This window comes from Colossoma macropomum, unplaced genomic scaffold, assembly GCF_904425465.1.
Source record: "Colossoma macropomum unplaced genomic scaffold, Colossoma_macropomum, whole genome shotgun sequence".
In the NCBI taxonomy this organism is placed as follows: Eukaryota; Metazoa; Chordata; class Actinopteri; order Characiformes; family Serrasalmidae; genus Colossoma; species Colossoma macropomum.
The window spans coordinates 8,906,521-8,923,679 of NW_023494804.1; the positions used below are offsets into that span (position 1 = coordinate 8,906,521).

The window sequence follows — 17,159 nt, forward strand, 5'->3', positions numbered from 1 at the left end:
CTTTTCTTGAAAAAAAGTAAAACTAAATCCTGCTGTATTAAAATCACCCACAACCCAGAAAGGTAAGCGGTTTAGGAAATGTGTGTGTGTTTATTAAATGGGTGTGTGTTTATTAAAATCAATTAGACTATAATAACAGCTTCCAGCTTACCTAAAATCTTTGATTTAGCGGCCTAGTTTACAATTTTGTTAGACTACAAGTGGTTACCCTTAACACAGGTGTTAGTATTACTCATACTTGTTAAATACTTGTGTACGTCCATGTCCGCCTACTTCTGTCTCTATACTGAGAACAGGTGCTGGAGAGTCTGAGTTCATGGGAAATTCAAAAGAAAATATACAGGGGCACTATGGGAAATGTAGTGTCTGAGAATTCATGCAGTCGTAATGTTTGTGTTGTGTTGTTTAGCCCAATGATCAAGGTTAAATATTTCGCCCTGTGATTGTAGTGGGGCATGTGCTCCAGTAAATTTAGTTTAGTGATGCTCCTAAATGTTACTATTCTTATTAAAATTACAATAAACTTGTAAGAATTTAATATAACTTAAGACTTTATGAACTGCTTGTTTCTTTCAGGTGCAGAATAACGGCCATGCAGAATTTGTAAGTCCTTTTAGAGATTCTAAGATGCACGACACATCAACATAACACTCCATACTGCAGGCAAATTATAACTGGATCCTACCAGCTTTAATGGATCATCATGCTGGTATTTCTGGATGAAGCATTGGTCCACAGATAGGCCCTAGCAGTGTAAAGGGAAATGCCATTGATTTTTCAAAATTTCTGGATAATTTGTATTCTGCCGTTCATCTCATGCAGACCATACATCTAACACTGAATATTCTTTGGGTTTTCTTCTAGGGCACGGTCATTGGAAATCTGGATGTGGCTACTGAGTATTCAGTCTCGGTGGGGGCTTATGGATGGGCAGGTCAGGGACGGCCCAGCATGCCCCGGAGTGTCAGCACCAGCGCTAACGGTCAGTCTGAAAAGGAGATGGATTTGTTTGAAGGAAATACACTCATGGCATTAGATCCACATGCTTTATTAGGAACTGCCTTCGGGAACAGTTGACAAATTGAACAATTTTCATTTTCCATTATTTTGTCATCCAAAGATCACTGCATGCACCCGGCGCCCCCACCTGAGCCCAGTGTCACGGCCGTGTCTGACACAGAGATTGCACTGTCATGGCAACCTGATTTAAGCGACGACAGTCCACCTGTCTTGTACTTCCACGTGTCCTATATCAGGTACGATGTTGTACAGCAATGCTCCTCTACTTCTGTAGACTCACAGTTTGGTAGATTGAACTTCAGATGTTTAACTGTACACACCCAGCTTCCATAGCATCTCCATAGAAAAGCACTGCCAATAGAATGGGATGCTCTGGAGCAGCCACACATGACCGTAATGTTACCATGCCCAGAGCCCAATTGTCAGCTACGAGGGTATAAAGCCCCCCAGTATTGGCCTGTGGAGCAGTTTAACTTTGTTTTCTGGAGTGATGGAGCTCCATCCAATACCTTTGAGATGAGTTGGAGTGATCCAGAACTGACCATCCAGCATCAGCACTTGATCTCACTAATGTTCTTATGGCTGAATGCAATCGAATCCTTGCAGCAATGTTCCAGCATCTAGTGTAAAGCCCTTCCAAAATAGCAGTGGCTGGTGCTACAGCAAAGCAGGGGCAAACTCCCTATTAATACCCTTGATTTCATAAGAAGCACTGGGTGAGCTGGGGTCTACATTTTTGAACATGTAGTGTAGATTGTTCTTATGGAACTCAGTTGCATACCATAGATGCCACCTTTTAATGGAGACCACCTTTGTGAAAAATACAGCTAAGACCAGCTGTTTTCAGAAGGTCTTTGACGGTCAAGGTGGTTGACAAGCTGGACAAGGTGAAAACATATCCTAAGCTGGTCAACCAGCAGTTTTATGGTTTAGCTGGCCTACCATCATGATCATCTTGGTCAAGCTGATCAACTAGCTTGTTCACACTGGTCGACCAGCTTGGTCATGCTGATCCACCAGTTTGGTCGTGCTTGTTAACCAGTTTGATCAAGTTGATCATGACGGTAGGCCAGCAAGACCATAAAACTCAAATGAAAACATATCCTTTGCTGGTTTTTGTCTGTGTTTGATGGTTTAGTTTGTCTACCAGCATGACTAGCATGAACTAGTGGGCCAGCCTGGTCATGCTAATCCACCTGTTTGGTCATGCTTGTTGACTAGCTTTATCAAGTTGGTCATGCTGGTGGACCAGCTAAACCTCAGACAAAAAACGGCAAAGGATATGTTTTCATTTGAGTTTTATGGTTTAGACGGCCTACCGTCATGATCAACCTGACCAAGCTGGTCAAGAAGTACGACAAAGCTGGTGGATCAGCATGCTTAAGCTGATCGACTATCCTGTTCATGCTAATCCACCAGTTTGGTCATGCTTGTTGACCAGCTTGATCAAGCTAAACCTATAAACGTAGACAAAAAACAGCAAATTATATGTTTTCATTTGAGTTTTATGGTTTAGCTGGCCTACCGTCATGATCAAGTTGACCAACTGGTCAAGAAGAGTGACCAAACTGATCAACCAGCATGATCAAGATGATCGACTAGCCTGTTCATGCTGGTCATGCTTGTTGACCAGCTTGATCAAGTTGGTCATGCTGTTAGACCAGCTAAACCATCAAAGTGTACCCTATGTTGGTTTTCCAGCTAAACTGGTCAACCAGCTTAACCAGCTTGAGCTGGTTAAAGCCATGTAATAACAAGAATGCACCAACCTGACCTGAACTCTTTCTTTATGGGCCCAGAATAGTGTCAGCTGTTCAGCTGGTCCACATTTTACCATCAGCAGCCCATAAACGTCTTATCTCACTGTACCTATTGCTTTCCAGATAACCTACATACTTGGTGTAGGAACTTTATCAGTCAGTCAATCTCGTCTCCTGGGCTGTGTCTTTCCTTTCATTTTATGAGTAGTGACATTTTTATATGGAGCTTTGGAAAAATAATAAATCACTTGAAATGCTAAATGAGAACAAGCTGCTGAAGCTGAATCACATGTACCCTTTCCAAGTCAACAGAAGAGCATATGGACTGGAATGATGCTCATAAGAAACCTGTAACAGCAGAGAAGCTCAGAGTTTCTTTACATGTTCACACATTAACAATGTTGTTGTTGATGCATTTTGACTGAATGGAGGAAACGCGGTTCAGCATTAGCCCTCACATCCAAATGTGATTTGACGTTATCACAGGACCACACACTTAGATCAGAAAGACGTGACTCGCTCTATTGTCCAGAAGACTGCTGGGGAGCTGAAAAGCAGCTTTTTGGGAGCATTTTAATTCCAAGTCCATTCAGTTGAGTCCACCAGAGTCGCCAGATTCTGTTGAGGAGCACTATAGCACACATGTTAGGCAGCATCTCAATGGTGGTCCGGAGCTGCTCATGAGTGAACAAGGCTGTTTATGTAGATCTGTGTTAATGAAAAGTTCTAGACAGCCTTTTATTCACATGGTGTCTGTCTTATTCATGGCAACCAGATGGCCCTTACCCAACCAATGCTGTCTAGACTCTTAAAGCTCCAGTCAAAAAAGCTGAAGCAGTGTCAAGACTATCCCAAGACCACAGAGTTGTAAACATATGAATGCACTTTAGTGGAAGCTGTTGGATTGGATTGTTTTTGCAGCACCAAAACTGGCCTGCTGAGTACTTTACTGATCATGACTTCATATTAGCTATTAGGAAAAATAAATACTAGTTTAGATAAAGTATTATTGTCATTTTGCTATAATATTTAAATGTAGTTACATAATTACCAGTGATTAACTGTGAGTAGTAGAGCTGGGCCTTTAATTTGGGCCATAAATGTCTAAAAGTGGTCACAACATAAGGAAAAAATCCGCTGGTATGTTGATGCTAATTTTTGCTAGCGTCCTCAGTTTTAGCAATTTTACATCAAACATAGACATTTGAAGCTCCTAACAGACATTTTATGTTTCGCTTGAAGCTTATGACAGACATATTAGCATATATTTATGAGGGGTCTGGTACAGAGCTGCTGCTGCTTGTGTTTTCCATTTCTAACAACGTATTGATTAGGCTGCTGCGCTTACTCACATTCAGTGATGCATATGAGACTTCCAGAAGGCCTAGAGTGACGCTTTTTCCTCACAAAATTTGTCACTGGAAATCAAAACATCATTGGTTGTTCCCTCTGCAACTTCGTAATTATGCTGATGGTTAATCAAAAGTGTCAGGACTTCTCTTCAGTGCTATCCAATATGAGAGCTTGCTTAGCTACATCTACTTAGATACTATGAAGAAAACAATTCCTGACTGGCCACTTTTCCATTTTTGCATGCATTTGAAAAATTTAACCCAGAACTTTACAATGAACTTACACTATGAGTTACACTATAATACTTGCAGAGTTAAAATACAAGCATGATTATATTGAATTAACTAACAAATTACAGACATGCTTTTTTTAGTTTCCAGCAATCATTAGGCCTTCTCTGAAGGCCTAGAAGACCCTGAGGGTTCCTTTCTGGTAATTACATATTTTTGTGGTGGATTACATTTATTTTTGATTTACATGCTGAATTGACAGGTTACAAAATAATGATTAAAAATATAATGGGTGTAACTGCCGCAAACACCATGTCATAGGACAGATCAACATGCTTGGAAGAGAATGCTAACTACCAATTCTGTTACATCAGTTAAAACATTAGCTAGCATTGCGCTGTGTGGTGTATGGAGAGCGAGGACCATCCTACCCACATAGAGAGACCGCTTTACTTTTTGGAATCCTGGCCACGGATGGCTGTGGCATCATTTTGCAATCTGCCATCGATAGTGGCATTGCTTAGATCACATGTGTCAGGCTCCAGTCCTCGCAGGCCAAAACATTGCAGACTTCAGCACACTGCCTCATTAAACACACCTGATTCAGCTCATCGGCTAATTAGCAAGGACTTCATGAATTGAATTCGTGTAGAAAATTAGTGTTAGATGAGGGTAAACACTAACCTCTGCTGCACTTTGGCCCCGAACCGTCCCCAGTTTGACATGCCTGGCTTAGGTGGTACAACAATAACTATTCCTCAGACTCTTTAACTTACAGACAACTGATTGAAAGTTTGAAATCCACTTTTTCACTGAATATTTCCACTTGTTTCAGTGAGCGATCATTGAGAAAACATTTCTATTAAACTACACCATGCTTTTATTACTGTCACCGACAACTGTGGTTCTAAGCTAAGGAACATAGTCGACCGAGTTGTTTCCACAACACTTGACTGAAGCATTTATGCTGCTGAGTACCAGTGAACAGTGGCTATCATGGGCCTGACTGCTGAGATCACATTTCCAGTATCATTAAATGACAGTGAACTTGCCGTGAACGCTGATGCTTATCAATATGATAGTTATGACTATCATAAGAAAATCTCGTAACATTATGCATTTTATTGATCCTATGAAGGAAATTGCCAAACCGTGTCCGGTCTGGAAGCAGCACAGTGTTGCTGGTAGAGCAGCGCCACGTGGGGCAGTGGGGGGTTAAGTCCAAGGGCACAACCACGTGTACCCGCCAGTCCTGGGATTTGAACCCACAACCTTCTGGTTGCTGGCTCACCTCTCCTGCCTTTTACCTTGCATGATAGAAATAAAAGACACACCTCTCCTGCCTTTTACCTTGCATGATAGAAATAAAAGACACACCTCTCCTGCCTTTTACCTTGCATGATAGAAATAAAAGATATAAATTTGAAACGAAAACCTTTAGAAGTTACATTATTCTAAGTTATGTTGAAGCTTTGTAGACACAAGGTTTTCTGAAGACAGCAAGGTATTGTAATTCTGTGCAATTTGTTTTGTTATTGTCTCTGATGTCTAGACCTGAGCTGGACTCTGAGTGGAAGTCTATCAGGGTGCCAGCAAAGACCCACTCCATGGTTCTGAGAGGCATGAGCCCTGATACACAATACCAGTTCCTGATGCGGGCGGTGAACATGTATGGAGAAAGCCAACCAAGCCCTGTTACTGGCCCCATCTGGACGCTTAGTGAGTCTGAGGGACGTTTGTGAAGGCATAGTAGCTTAGTGTAAAGATCTGGGGTCTGCGTTTCCAGAGGTTTTCCCTTAGGGAGGGGATATTTGAGTGTGTTCTTAAAGGGGAACTCATAACACATAATTAAATGGTTAAGATGTAAACAAAGTCATTCAGAGTAGTTTGGTGTAAAATGGTTTGTTCCAGAGAAACTTACTGAGTCAGAATCGTTCACAGTGGTGATAATAGGAACCAGACGGCTGAAGTGTTTAATTCATCTAAAAGCTCCCTCACAGAAAGTTATTACATGAAATGATTATGATTACTTAGCCTGATGTCTGACACATAGTTTTACAGGAATTTTGTGATAAATCTTTGGCCTATAATGTATTTTAATCAGTTTATTTTAATCTTACTCTTGGTGGAGGGATGCATGCAGGGTGTTCTAAGGCAAAATAGTCCCCAAAGACTATTTTTTTTTTTTAGATTTATAACTATTTTACCATCAACATTAGATATAAAAACTCAGAAGACATGTGAAGGTTCACAGGTGGTTTTGCATAGTAAATAAAATGGCTATATTTGTGTTGTAGACATCAGGACCCCTTGTTCCTATCACCACCACTGTAAAGAAATCTGTATCAGCAAGATTCTCTACAAATGAACAATTTCACATCAAACCACTCTGAATGACTTTGTTTACATCCTAACCACTCAATTATGCAGACATTTTGAAAAATTGGTGGAATTCACCTTTAAGGTTACACAACATCAACGTAAGTCTTTCATGACTGACATAAACTTATATAGACATTTATAAAGGCCTATTATATTAAAAAAGACGTTTATTCCAACAAGTGTCAGTCATTGTTAACATGGGCTGAGAAATGACAACCCTTCTTGGTTCCCAGGTGTGCAAGAAACTGGCAGTGGTCAACAGCCCTCCACAGACCATCAACTGAATGATTATGATTTAGATGTTTATGACTATCACATTGATACCTTCCATGAAGAGGTAAGACAATCATCATTGGTGTCCAGTTTATAGTTAATAAAATGCCTAAAATGAAATTTCACAATATGGCACTCCCCTCCTTTATTTTCCAGCTAATGCATGATCTTCCTGTGGATCAAGAGAGTCAAACATCTTTGGGAAATTCAGGGTCTCAAGCAAGCTTAAGTGGTGTTAGTTATGGCATGAACAATTCGAGCTTTGGCTTCACCACAACGCCTACTGCCAGCACGTCTTCATTCTCCTCATCCTCAGAGCCTTTCTCCACCACTCCAGCTCCAGCTCCCCATGTCCCAGTGAACCACTGGACAGGGCCGGCAAGGCGACTGTATGATCTGCCCTGTGAGGACACAGCATGTCCTCCAAACAGCGTCTGTATCGATGACTTCACTAATGGAGGCTCACGCTGCCACTGTGCTCTTGGCCGAGGTGGAGGAACCTGCTCAGACAGTAAGTGTGCTTATTAGGCCTGATTACTTTCAGATGTGTGGACTTGAGTCATATTACTTGGACTTGAGTCACACGTAAGTCACAAATTTGATGATGCGACCATTGTTTTTGGTCTTCAGTGCTGAAATGGAATTATATCTGCTAAAGAATACATACTGACTTGTTTAGGACTCGACTTACCTGTACTGATTTGGGACTTGAATTGAGGCTGGACTGTCTTGCCCTGGGACTCAAGTGTGAAAACTTGTTCCCACCTCTATGTACTACAGGGGTCATCAAATAAATTTGGGCAAGACCCTGTCATACCCCACCCCCCCCACCCGCAAAAAAGTAAAAGAAGAAGAAAATTGGAAAAACAGACACACTGCTGGTGTCCAAAAATAGTTTGGATAGGAGCACTTCCTTTATAAAACTCTGATGCGTTTCAACAGCAAGCCTTTGTCAGGGAGTCAAAACATGGCCCTTTTCTAGTGGTTTTCCACCAATAGGAATCTCCCATTTGAAACACAATTTTGTGGCCTAGAAAAGGGTGTAAGCTTATAAACACTCCAGCAGATGGTGTCATTCTGGCCCATACTATTCATCAAAGCTTAGTATAACTAAATGTTTCAGAAAAAGCAGTGAAATCTAGATCTTCATGTACGTCTGGGTGTTTAGTAGCCTGTAGTTTGTGAATCCAAAATTCTGCTAGTGTTCTTAGAACAATGGACTGTCCACTCCAGAGCCCAGACCTTAACATGTTTGAATGTGTTTGAATGTGTTTGGGATAGCTTAGACCATGGGAAGAAGAAAATGCAACCAACTTCTAAGACTGAACAAAAAAATGGTGGGAAAAAATGGTATTATATTATTATATATTATAAATGATATTATTATATTATAAATAAATTATATTATTATATTATAATTGTTCAGGCTTTTGTATGTGTTTTTGTATATTTTTCCTCACATTGAATAATTAATAACTTGGACTTAATGGCTACTTTGACTGCAGAGTGAATAAACGAAGGTGGACTGTTCAAACCATCCGTAGAAGTCCAGGCCCAGCTGCATGCGTGCTGTATGTTGCTATGATAGGATCTGCAATTGTAGCCCTCTCATTCAAATACAGCTTTTAAATGGCTTTCAAAGTGATACATTCATCACCTTCGATATGGACAGTGCTTGCAGGAGATCTGTGGATTAGTCAAAGAGCAGCAAACTAACAAAAGCAACAGCAAAATGGAAAACTCCAGTTCCCACAAAGTGGGAAGCTCCAGTTAGGGGTAGGCGATATGGCAAAAATATCATTATGAAAAAAACATCATGATGAGACTTCATGACGTTTTCTTGAAACATGATATTTATCATGATATTTAGTTTTGAAGCTTGATACTTTGGAATAAGCAATGCCACATTTAAAAAAAATCATCAACAACTCTAAGTGCAGTTAATTTCATTCAACATTTCACAGCCTATGGACAGAAGTATCGGGACACACTTCGTAGTCATTGAATTCAGGTGTTTATTTCAGTCCCTTTGCCACAAGTGTATTAAATCAAGCACCCAGTCTTGCAGTCTGCCTTTACAAACATTTGTGAAAGAATACGTCGTTCTAAAGCAGCTGCATGCAAGCCTTACATGACCAAGCACAATGCCAAGCGTCGGATGGAGTGGTGTAAAGCGCCGCCACTGGACTTTGTGGTGTAACGAATCACGCCTCTATATCTGGTGGTCTGATGGACGAGTCTGGGTTTGGTGAATGCCAGGAGAACGTTACCTGCCTGACTGCACTGTGCCAGCTGTAAAGTTTGGTGGAGGAGGGATGATGATATGGGGCTGTTTTTCAGGAGTTGGTCTAGAAACCTTAGCTCCAGTGAAGGGAAATCTTAATGCTTCAGCACAAAGACATTTTGGACAATTGTGTGCTTTCAACTTTGTGGGAACAGTTTGGGGAAAGCCCAAAAAGCAAGGTCCATAAAGGCATAGCTGGGTGAGTTTGGTGTGCAAGAATTTGACTGGCCTCTAGTCCTGACCGCAGCCTTATCAAACACCTTTAGGAAGAACTAGAACAGAGATTGTGAGCCAGGCCCTCTCGACATCAATGTCTGACCTCACAAATGCTCTTCTGGACAAATGGGCAACAAGTCCCACAGACACACTCCAGAATCTTGTAGAAATCTTCCCAGAAGAGCGGAAGCTGTTATAGCTGCAAAGGGGGACCAACTCCATATTAATGCCTATGGATTTAGAACGGGGATGTCATAAAAGCTCCTGTAGGTGTAATGAGTAGCTGTCCTAATACTTTTGTCCATATAGTGTTTATATGTTTACTGGTTGGAATATGTTGCTCTACTTATAAGTAACATTGGTCCTCATTCACCAGTATATTAAATAAAGTTTTTCTTAAATTAGTTCTTGAGAAAGGTCCTAAGAAAAAGTCTACATCAGATTCATGACGTTTTCTTAAACCGCAGAATTGCTCACACCTTTGTGCTCTTGAGTGTGTGTAGATTCTGTTCTTACCTAAGAACAAATCCCAAATAACAAAACACTGGTGAACATCAGAATCTTTGTGGAGTTTAAGAAGAACTTTCTTCTGAAGAACGGTTGGTGAATGAGGTCCATTAAGAACATTCACATTTTAAAAGAAGGCCTAGCGTCCCTAAGGACAGGCACATCAAACCCAAGATAATAAAGATTGTGGTGCCTTATGTGACATTTAAGACTTGCATATGCTTGCACTGTCCTTCTTCTTGCCGCCTCTTCAAGTAATGTGTTTAAAAGGTCATGACACTGCGCTGAGCCCGGTGGCGCGGCGTTGCTGAAGGGCAGAAGACGTGCTGGCGTCCTGAGTGCACTCTCTCCGTTCACACTTGTCACAGATGTTAAGGTTACAGATCCACAACAGGGCACTTCGTTTCTGCCCAATGAGCTGCAGCGCTCAGTGACAGCAGCGGTGACCTTCCTTCCAGACCTCAGAGGGACCGAAGGAAAGTGCCATACTCCATACAAAATTCACTGATACACTGTTGTATGCAAATGTGCTTTGGTCAAATTATGTTTTATTTTGTTGATTTTATAAGAGAAAATAAGTTAACACATCCTCTACAGGCAACAAACTTAATTATGACAATTTTCTGACAATTATCTGCTAATTTCTCTGCTAATTCTGCAGCCAATTCTCTCTTTAATGCAAAATCTGTTTAGTTGATAATTTAACATATTGGCAAAAACGTATCATTAAATGTGCCATAACTTTTGCACAGGCCACGTTTTTCATTTTTTATTTATTTTTTCCCGATATGTTAAATTCAGCAAATAAACAGTAATTGTGCATTAAGTGTGTAGTAGTGTGTTCTCTGTAGAGGACGTGTTGACCTATTTTCAATGAAAATCAACAACACGTCATTTGATCAGGGGTGCCCAAACTTTTGAATATGACTCAACATGTATCACATGCACTTTTTGTTTTTCATTCCTTGCAGCTATTTCTTGGTCCTGCTTTTTTAACTGCTTATTATAACATCTTATGGTCATCTTTTCCTCTTTTTTCACCACTTATTTTAAACAATGCTATTTTCCTCAGAAATAAAGTAACAGTTTGGCTAAATATTGGCCACACAGTTTCCCTCTTACCCCAAAAGTAGTCAATAAGCCAAGATATGTTCTGTGTTAAATATTTGCTTCTGTAGTTTTGCACTAGAGCAACAAGGCTAACGTGGCTAACAAAAAACGGAAGATTTTAAAGTTTAGCATTGCACAGATTGCCTAACTCATTATACGCTTCCCTTAAACAGTGTCAAGCTGTGAAGTTATCTGAAATAGACTTGCTTATGTGGTTTTTAACACTGTATGACATACTGCGATCTATTAAAATTAGACAAATTAGCATATTAGCATAGCTAAAAACAGCCATTTTGAAGATTTTGGCATACTGGCATAGTTAATAGTAACAGTATGGCATAGATATGCCATAGATAACAGTATGCCATACAGTGTCAGAAACCATATAAGCACATCTATTGGATATTACTTTACAATTCAACATGTTTTGAGACAGGTGTGGGCTGATTCAGCTGTGCAGTTAGCACAGTGCTATTTGGTGATGTATAAGGCTCAAATCTGGCCCAACTACATTGTTGGGCTACAACATTTACACCAGAATTGGTCCACAATTATAGACGAGAGGCAAAACCATATGAGGTTGTCCTGGATCTGGTCCTGTTTTGACCCACATGCCTAACATCTGATTCATCCAAACCATTTTAGCCTGTGGGACACAGTGTGAGAAGTCTAAGAAGCTCAATTCCATCTTTCTTTTTACATTTTAGTCGTAGCTGTACGGTTTCCGAAGTTCAGTGGCTACTCTTACATTGCCTTCGAACCTCTGAAGAACTCTTACTACTCATTTGAAATCAGACTTGAATTCAGGGTAAGAAATGCGATCAGTTTGGTTCTCATTTTGTGTTTTTTGTAGTCCATTAAAGGAATACTTCGTTTAATAATGCTAACATGGCTAACAGTCCAAGACAGCTGGTAAATTTCAGTTACAATTACATTCTGAATCTAATTCTAATGAACACAACTATTTTGAGTCACTATTAGCAATATTAGCATTTTGCTGCTTCCTTATAGGCAGACAGTGAGGATGGCCTCCTGCTGTACTGTGGGGAGAATGACCAGGGAGAGGGGGACTTTGCCTCGCTTGCCCTTATCAGAGGAAAACTTCACTTCAGGTTCAGAAGCCATATAAACAGAGATTATGATGGAAATAAAAGTGATCTAAGTCATGTGTGTTGAGTATTTCACAATCTAGTCAGCGCTATGTGTGTTTGCAGGTATAACTGTGGTACAGGAACAGGTCAGATAACGGCTCGGAGTCGGGTGACGTTGGGAGTTTGGCACACAGTGACTGTGTTCAGAGAGGGCCTGAGCAGCTGGCTGAGAGTGGACAATAACACACCGCTTACTGGACGCTCTGCGGTGAGAAACATTGTGTTCAACTTAATGTCAGCAGATTTCAGATATTAGCATGTTGGAAACGTAAAATATACCACAGGTTTACACACATTTTACCTAAAACTTAATTCAAATATACATGTTGGTTCCACATAAATAAAATATATTACGCTACAAAAAAATCCTAGTAAGTGAAAATAAAATTTAAATCAGGTGGTATTGATATTTCTAATTATGTGATTGTCATAAGAATATTATAAGGCAGTTCAACCTATTTCTTTACTCTTTAACTAGTTTTTAAGTGGAATTCCATATTTTTCAGAATTTTATTTATGTGTACATTTTAATTGTTATAATGTAAACAAAGTGATTCAGACTGATGTGTTCATTGTAGAGAAGCTTACTCTGATTTCTTTCCAGTGGTGGTGATAAGAGCCAGGGGTCACAATATGTACAATGCAAACATAATCATTTTATTTACTATCCAAAACAACCAGATTTTTTTTTATATGTAATGTTGATGAAGTAAAAAAAGTGGTAAAGTCCAAAAAACTCATTTTCTTGGGGTAATATTTTGCCCTGCATGTCCTCTCGGCTATGAATGTGTTTTACAAGCCTAAATTTTATCTAGTGTATAACACTGTATACTGTATATTTCTCTTTCATGAGCATTTTTCTTCCTCCCTCACTGCTTAGTCTTAGGTGTTTTTTTTTCCCTTTGTTATGTAAAGCGACCTTGGGATTGAAAAAGGCGCTATATAAATGTAACTTATTATGATTATTATTATTATCATTATAATTATTATTATTATTATTATTATTATTATTATTATTATTATTATTATTATCACAGTGTCTCAGGCAGTGTAGTCATAACCATTTCATGTAATAACTTTCTGTGATGTTGCTTTTGTAGACAAACTCTTCAGATGTCTGGTTCCTATCACCACCACTGTGAACAGTTCTGACTGTCAGTTTCTCTAGAATTTGAACCATAAGAATGACTTTGGTCATGTCTTACTACCTGAATTATGCAAAACGTTTTGAAAAATCAGCTGAATTCCTCTAATTTTCTCTAGTAAAATGATCTTAATTAAGTAATTTTACTTAATTGTTTTTTTTTGAAACACGCTAAATTATCTGCCAATAGAATAAGACACTTTCACAATATTACAGCCATTCCATAATGAGAATTATTAGATTATTACTGACTACATTTACAATGATTTCACAAGCCATTTTTTGCTGTACATCAAGACAGTTACTGCTAAAAACAAGTAAAACGAAAGACAAAAATTTTGGTGTAATGTATTTTATTCATGTGGAACACTTTTGAATTAACTCAATGTATTTTGTTTTTTAGTAAAGATGACAGTCAGACATTAGCTTTAATTCCACAAATCCTTTGAGATTTCTGCCTAATTAAATTGCTAAGATGTAATCAAAGTTATTCAGAATGCTTTGATGTGAAATGCTTCATTGTATAGAAACTAACAGAGAAAGAAATCACAGTGGTGGTGATAGGAACCGGCCTCACAGAAAGTTTATACATAAAATTGTTATAATAAATACTCCTACTACTGTGAATAATAATATCTTTATTCAGAAGGCGCTTTTCATACCGGTTGACAGCTCAAAGTGCTTTACAGACAGTTGATAAAGCTTAACAGTGAGAAAAGAAACTAAGAGTATTACTTTAAAATCATATAAGACCATAACACAGATCAAATTAAAAAGAGATACGTTTTCAAATGTTTCTTAAAAGTGGGCACTGAGCTTGACTCCATGTTTTCTGTATTTTACAGAAGGTATTTGCAAAAGGTCAGTATCTGAAGATCTAAGATCAGGTGCTAGAACAGGAACAGATATTCTGTGATGTAAGTGGAGCTTTAAGACCATTTAGAGACTTTTAAACTAGTAGCAGAACCTTGAAATCTATCCTGAACGATACAGGCAGTCAGTGCAGTTTCTAAACGGGAGTGATGTGATTTCTCTGCTTTGTTTTTGTTAGGATGCACGCTGCCGTATTTTAGGGATGGATCATTTTCTTAGGAAGTCCAGTAAGAAGAGCATTACAGTGATCAACTCTGCTTGTAACAAATGCATGAACAAGTTTCTCTGCATTGCTCTGAGATAGAAAAGGATGAACTTCAGCAGTATTTCTCAAATGATAAAAAGCTACTTTACTGACTGCATTTTACTGCAGTTACTGCATTTCATACTTCAGGTTTGGTATGCGAAGCAAAAGTACTTCTCATAAAGCAGCTTTCTCTGAGTTTTAGTACCAAGGTTTAGTATTTCAGTGTTTTCATGATTTAGTTGTCATTTCCTGACATCCACTAAGAAATCTGACCCACAACTGGTCAGCCTGTCAACAGAGTCTTGATTTTCATTGTGTTTCCTAAAGCTATCACCTACAAGAGACAGGTACAAGGTAAATACCCTGCCTGATGTCTAAGAAATTGTTTTGAAATAAGTTTTGGCCTAAAGCATATTTTAAAAATAGATGCAGGGCATTGTAATGAAAGTTAGTGTGCGAAGAAAACTTCACTACAATTTTACAACTTTCAACATAACATGTAAAAACTCAGAAGACATGTCTAACTTCATAGATTATTTAAGATAGCAAATAAAATAGCTATCTTTGCAAACTTTGGCTCCAGTCACCACCTCTTAAAAGAGATCCAACTCTCTCTACAGTGAGCCATTTCACATCAGAACATCGGAATGACTTTGTATACATCTCACTGATTGAATTACGCAGAAAAAGTACCCTTTAATATTAATTCTATGTCCATATCAGTATCTTACATTGGTTTATTTTTGACTGCCTTCATTTCTGAAAAGCAGTAATCAGACACTATTCTTCTTTGCCTTGCTATTCCCACACTGCAGGGCGAGTTCACCAAGATCACCTTTCGCACTCCGCTTTACCTCGGTGGCTCGCCCTCCATTTATTGGCTGGCCAAAGCAGCCGGAACCAACCGGGGCTTCCAGGGCTGCGTCCAGAGCCTCTCTGTGAATGGCAGGATGATTGACATGAGGCCATGGCCTATGGGGCGAGCTCTGAGTGGGGCAGATGTAGGTGAGCAGAGTGAGTCATGGAATGTGTGTTGTCACCTTTAGCCTCTCACCTTTGCCACCTGTAGGCTAATTCTCTCATATTGCTCTGATTTAGAAGGGTTTAAGCAGCTCGGCTTGTGAGCAGCATCTAAATCTCAGTAGACTCGTGTTTTCTTTTGGTGACGTTGGCTTGGCTATGTGCTTTTCTAGAGGGCCCTCTTGTGGTGCTTTATATAATAACAGCCTAGCAAAGCTTCTAGCTAAGGGTGTAAATCTCTGACCACACAACAGTTCAATTATGGGTCTTTAGGAAAAGATTCAAGATGGGCTCCCAAGTGCACTGGCCCTATTATTGTGAGGTTGAAAGTTCGGTTCCAGGCGATGCCACAGCCGTCCGTCAGCTGGAGTCCAAGAAAGCATAATTGGCCTACACAAGCATCTGTTAGAGAGTGTAACAGAATTAGCTGTTAGCATTCTCCTGAAAGTACGATGACATTGCATTAGCAGCAGTTTAAAATGATAAGGTGGGGCTTATCTCTGTGCTAGCCTTCACCCTCCCAGTCTGGTAGCATCATGTAGATGGAGACATCTAGCAAGTAAGTGGGAACTGGCCATAACAAACTTTAGCCTCTCATATTAAGTTGGATTTGATTATTTTGATACGATTACAAAGTTGACTGAAGGAACTATTACACAGTAGTGAAATATAGACAATAAACACTTTTAACCACATGTTTTTTTATTTTTGTGTTTGAAAATAGCCTGAGTTTTTTTTTCTTTTGGCCAAAAATTTTAATATGTTATTGAATATTACTATAATAAAACGTAATTTATACCAATTTGTCGAAATGCAAATGTATTATTATGCATTATTGTGCTATTTGCTGTGTGGTATGAGTGTAATATCTACTGTTGGTTGCAGGCGAGTGCAGTGACGGTGTCTGCATAGACGTCAACTGTGAGAATGGAGGGGTGTGCTATGCTAACCGAGCAGACAACCATGTATGTCTCTGTCCACTCGGCTATAGAGGTCCACTGTGCCAGGAAAGTAAGTGCGCATTATTACGAACAAAGTATTCAGGAAAACAGTTTTAAGTTACAGTACAGCTATATGCTCTGTTGAGTTTGAGATTTGCCACTGGACCGACAGTGTTTATGTTTATGTATGTACAGCGTTCTCGCTCTTCCTCCCTCTCTTTAATGAGACCTTGGGATCCTACCTGAGTGTGCCCTGGCCGCAGCCTGCACAGCACTACCTGTCCTTTATGGAGCTTGAAATGACCTTCCTGCCCACAGCCTATGACGGCACCCTGCTCTACAGTGAAGACTCAGACAGCAGGGACTTCCTGTCAGTCACCTTGGTGGGAGGATATGTAGAGTTCCGCTTTGATTGTGGATCCGGGGCTGCTGCAATCAAGTGTGTACCATTAAGATCAATGGTGTAACGGTGATGTAGTATTTATGGACCCGAGTACAAAAAATGATGCAAATTACTGACAAAATTACAAATGAATTTGTTCTCTTGCTATTGCTACTGAATGCCTCAACCAAGATGATGCTCCAGCGTAGGCTACTAATTGAAGTGTATTATTAACTCGTAGACTGCCTTGAGTCATGGTTGCAAAA

General features: G+C 39.6%; 1 protein-coding gene across 2 annotated transcripts in view; it reads left to right on the forward strand.

The window, feature by feature from the left end:
• Positions 1-17,159, forward strand: part of LOC118825252 (pikachurin-like) — a 36,306-nt gene that overhangs the window by 7,593 nt on the left and 11,554 nt on the right. Inside the window, exons 4-15 of one of the 2 annotated variants that reach the window (XM_036595847.1) lie at positions 577-603; positions 865-982; positions 1,121-1,256; positions 5,916-6,082; positions 6,979-7,082; positions 7,175-7,529; positions 11,843-11,943; positions 12,147-12,247; positions 12,350-12,494; positions 15,366-15,564; positions 16,456-16,581; positions 16,707-16,950. In XM_036595847.1, coding sequence (XP_036451740.1) covers positions 577-603; positions 865-982; positions 1,121-1,256; positions 5,916-6,082; positions 6,979-7,082; positions 7,175-7,529; positions 11,843-11,943; positions 12,147-12,247; positions 12,350-12,494; positions 15,366-15,564; positions 16,456-16,581; positions 16,707-16,950 — 1,823 coding nt within the window. The remainder of the gene's footprint in view (positions 1-576; positions 604-864; positions 983-1,120; positions 1,257-5,915; positions 6,083-6,978; positions 7,083-7,174; positions 7,530-11,842; positions 11,944-12,146; positions 12,248-12,349; positions 12,495-15,365; positions 15,565-16,455; positions 16,582-16,706; positions 16,951-17,159) is intronic. The other variant, XM_036595848.1, reaches the window with a different exon arrangement.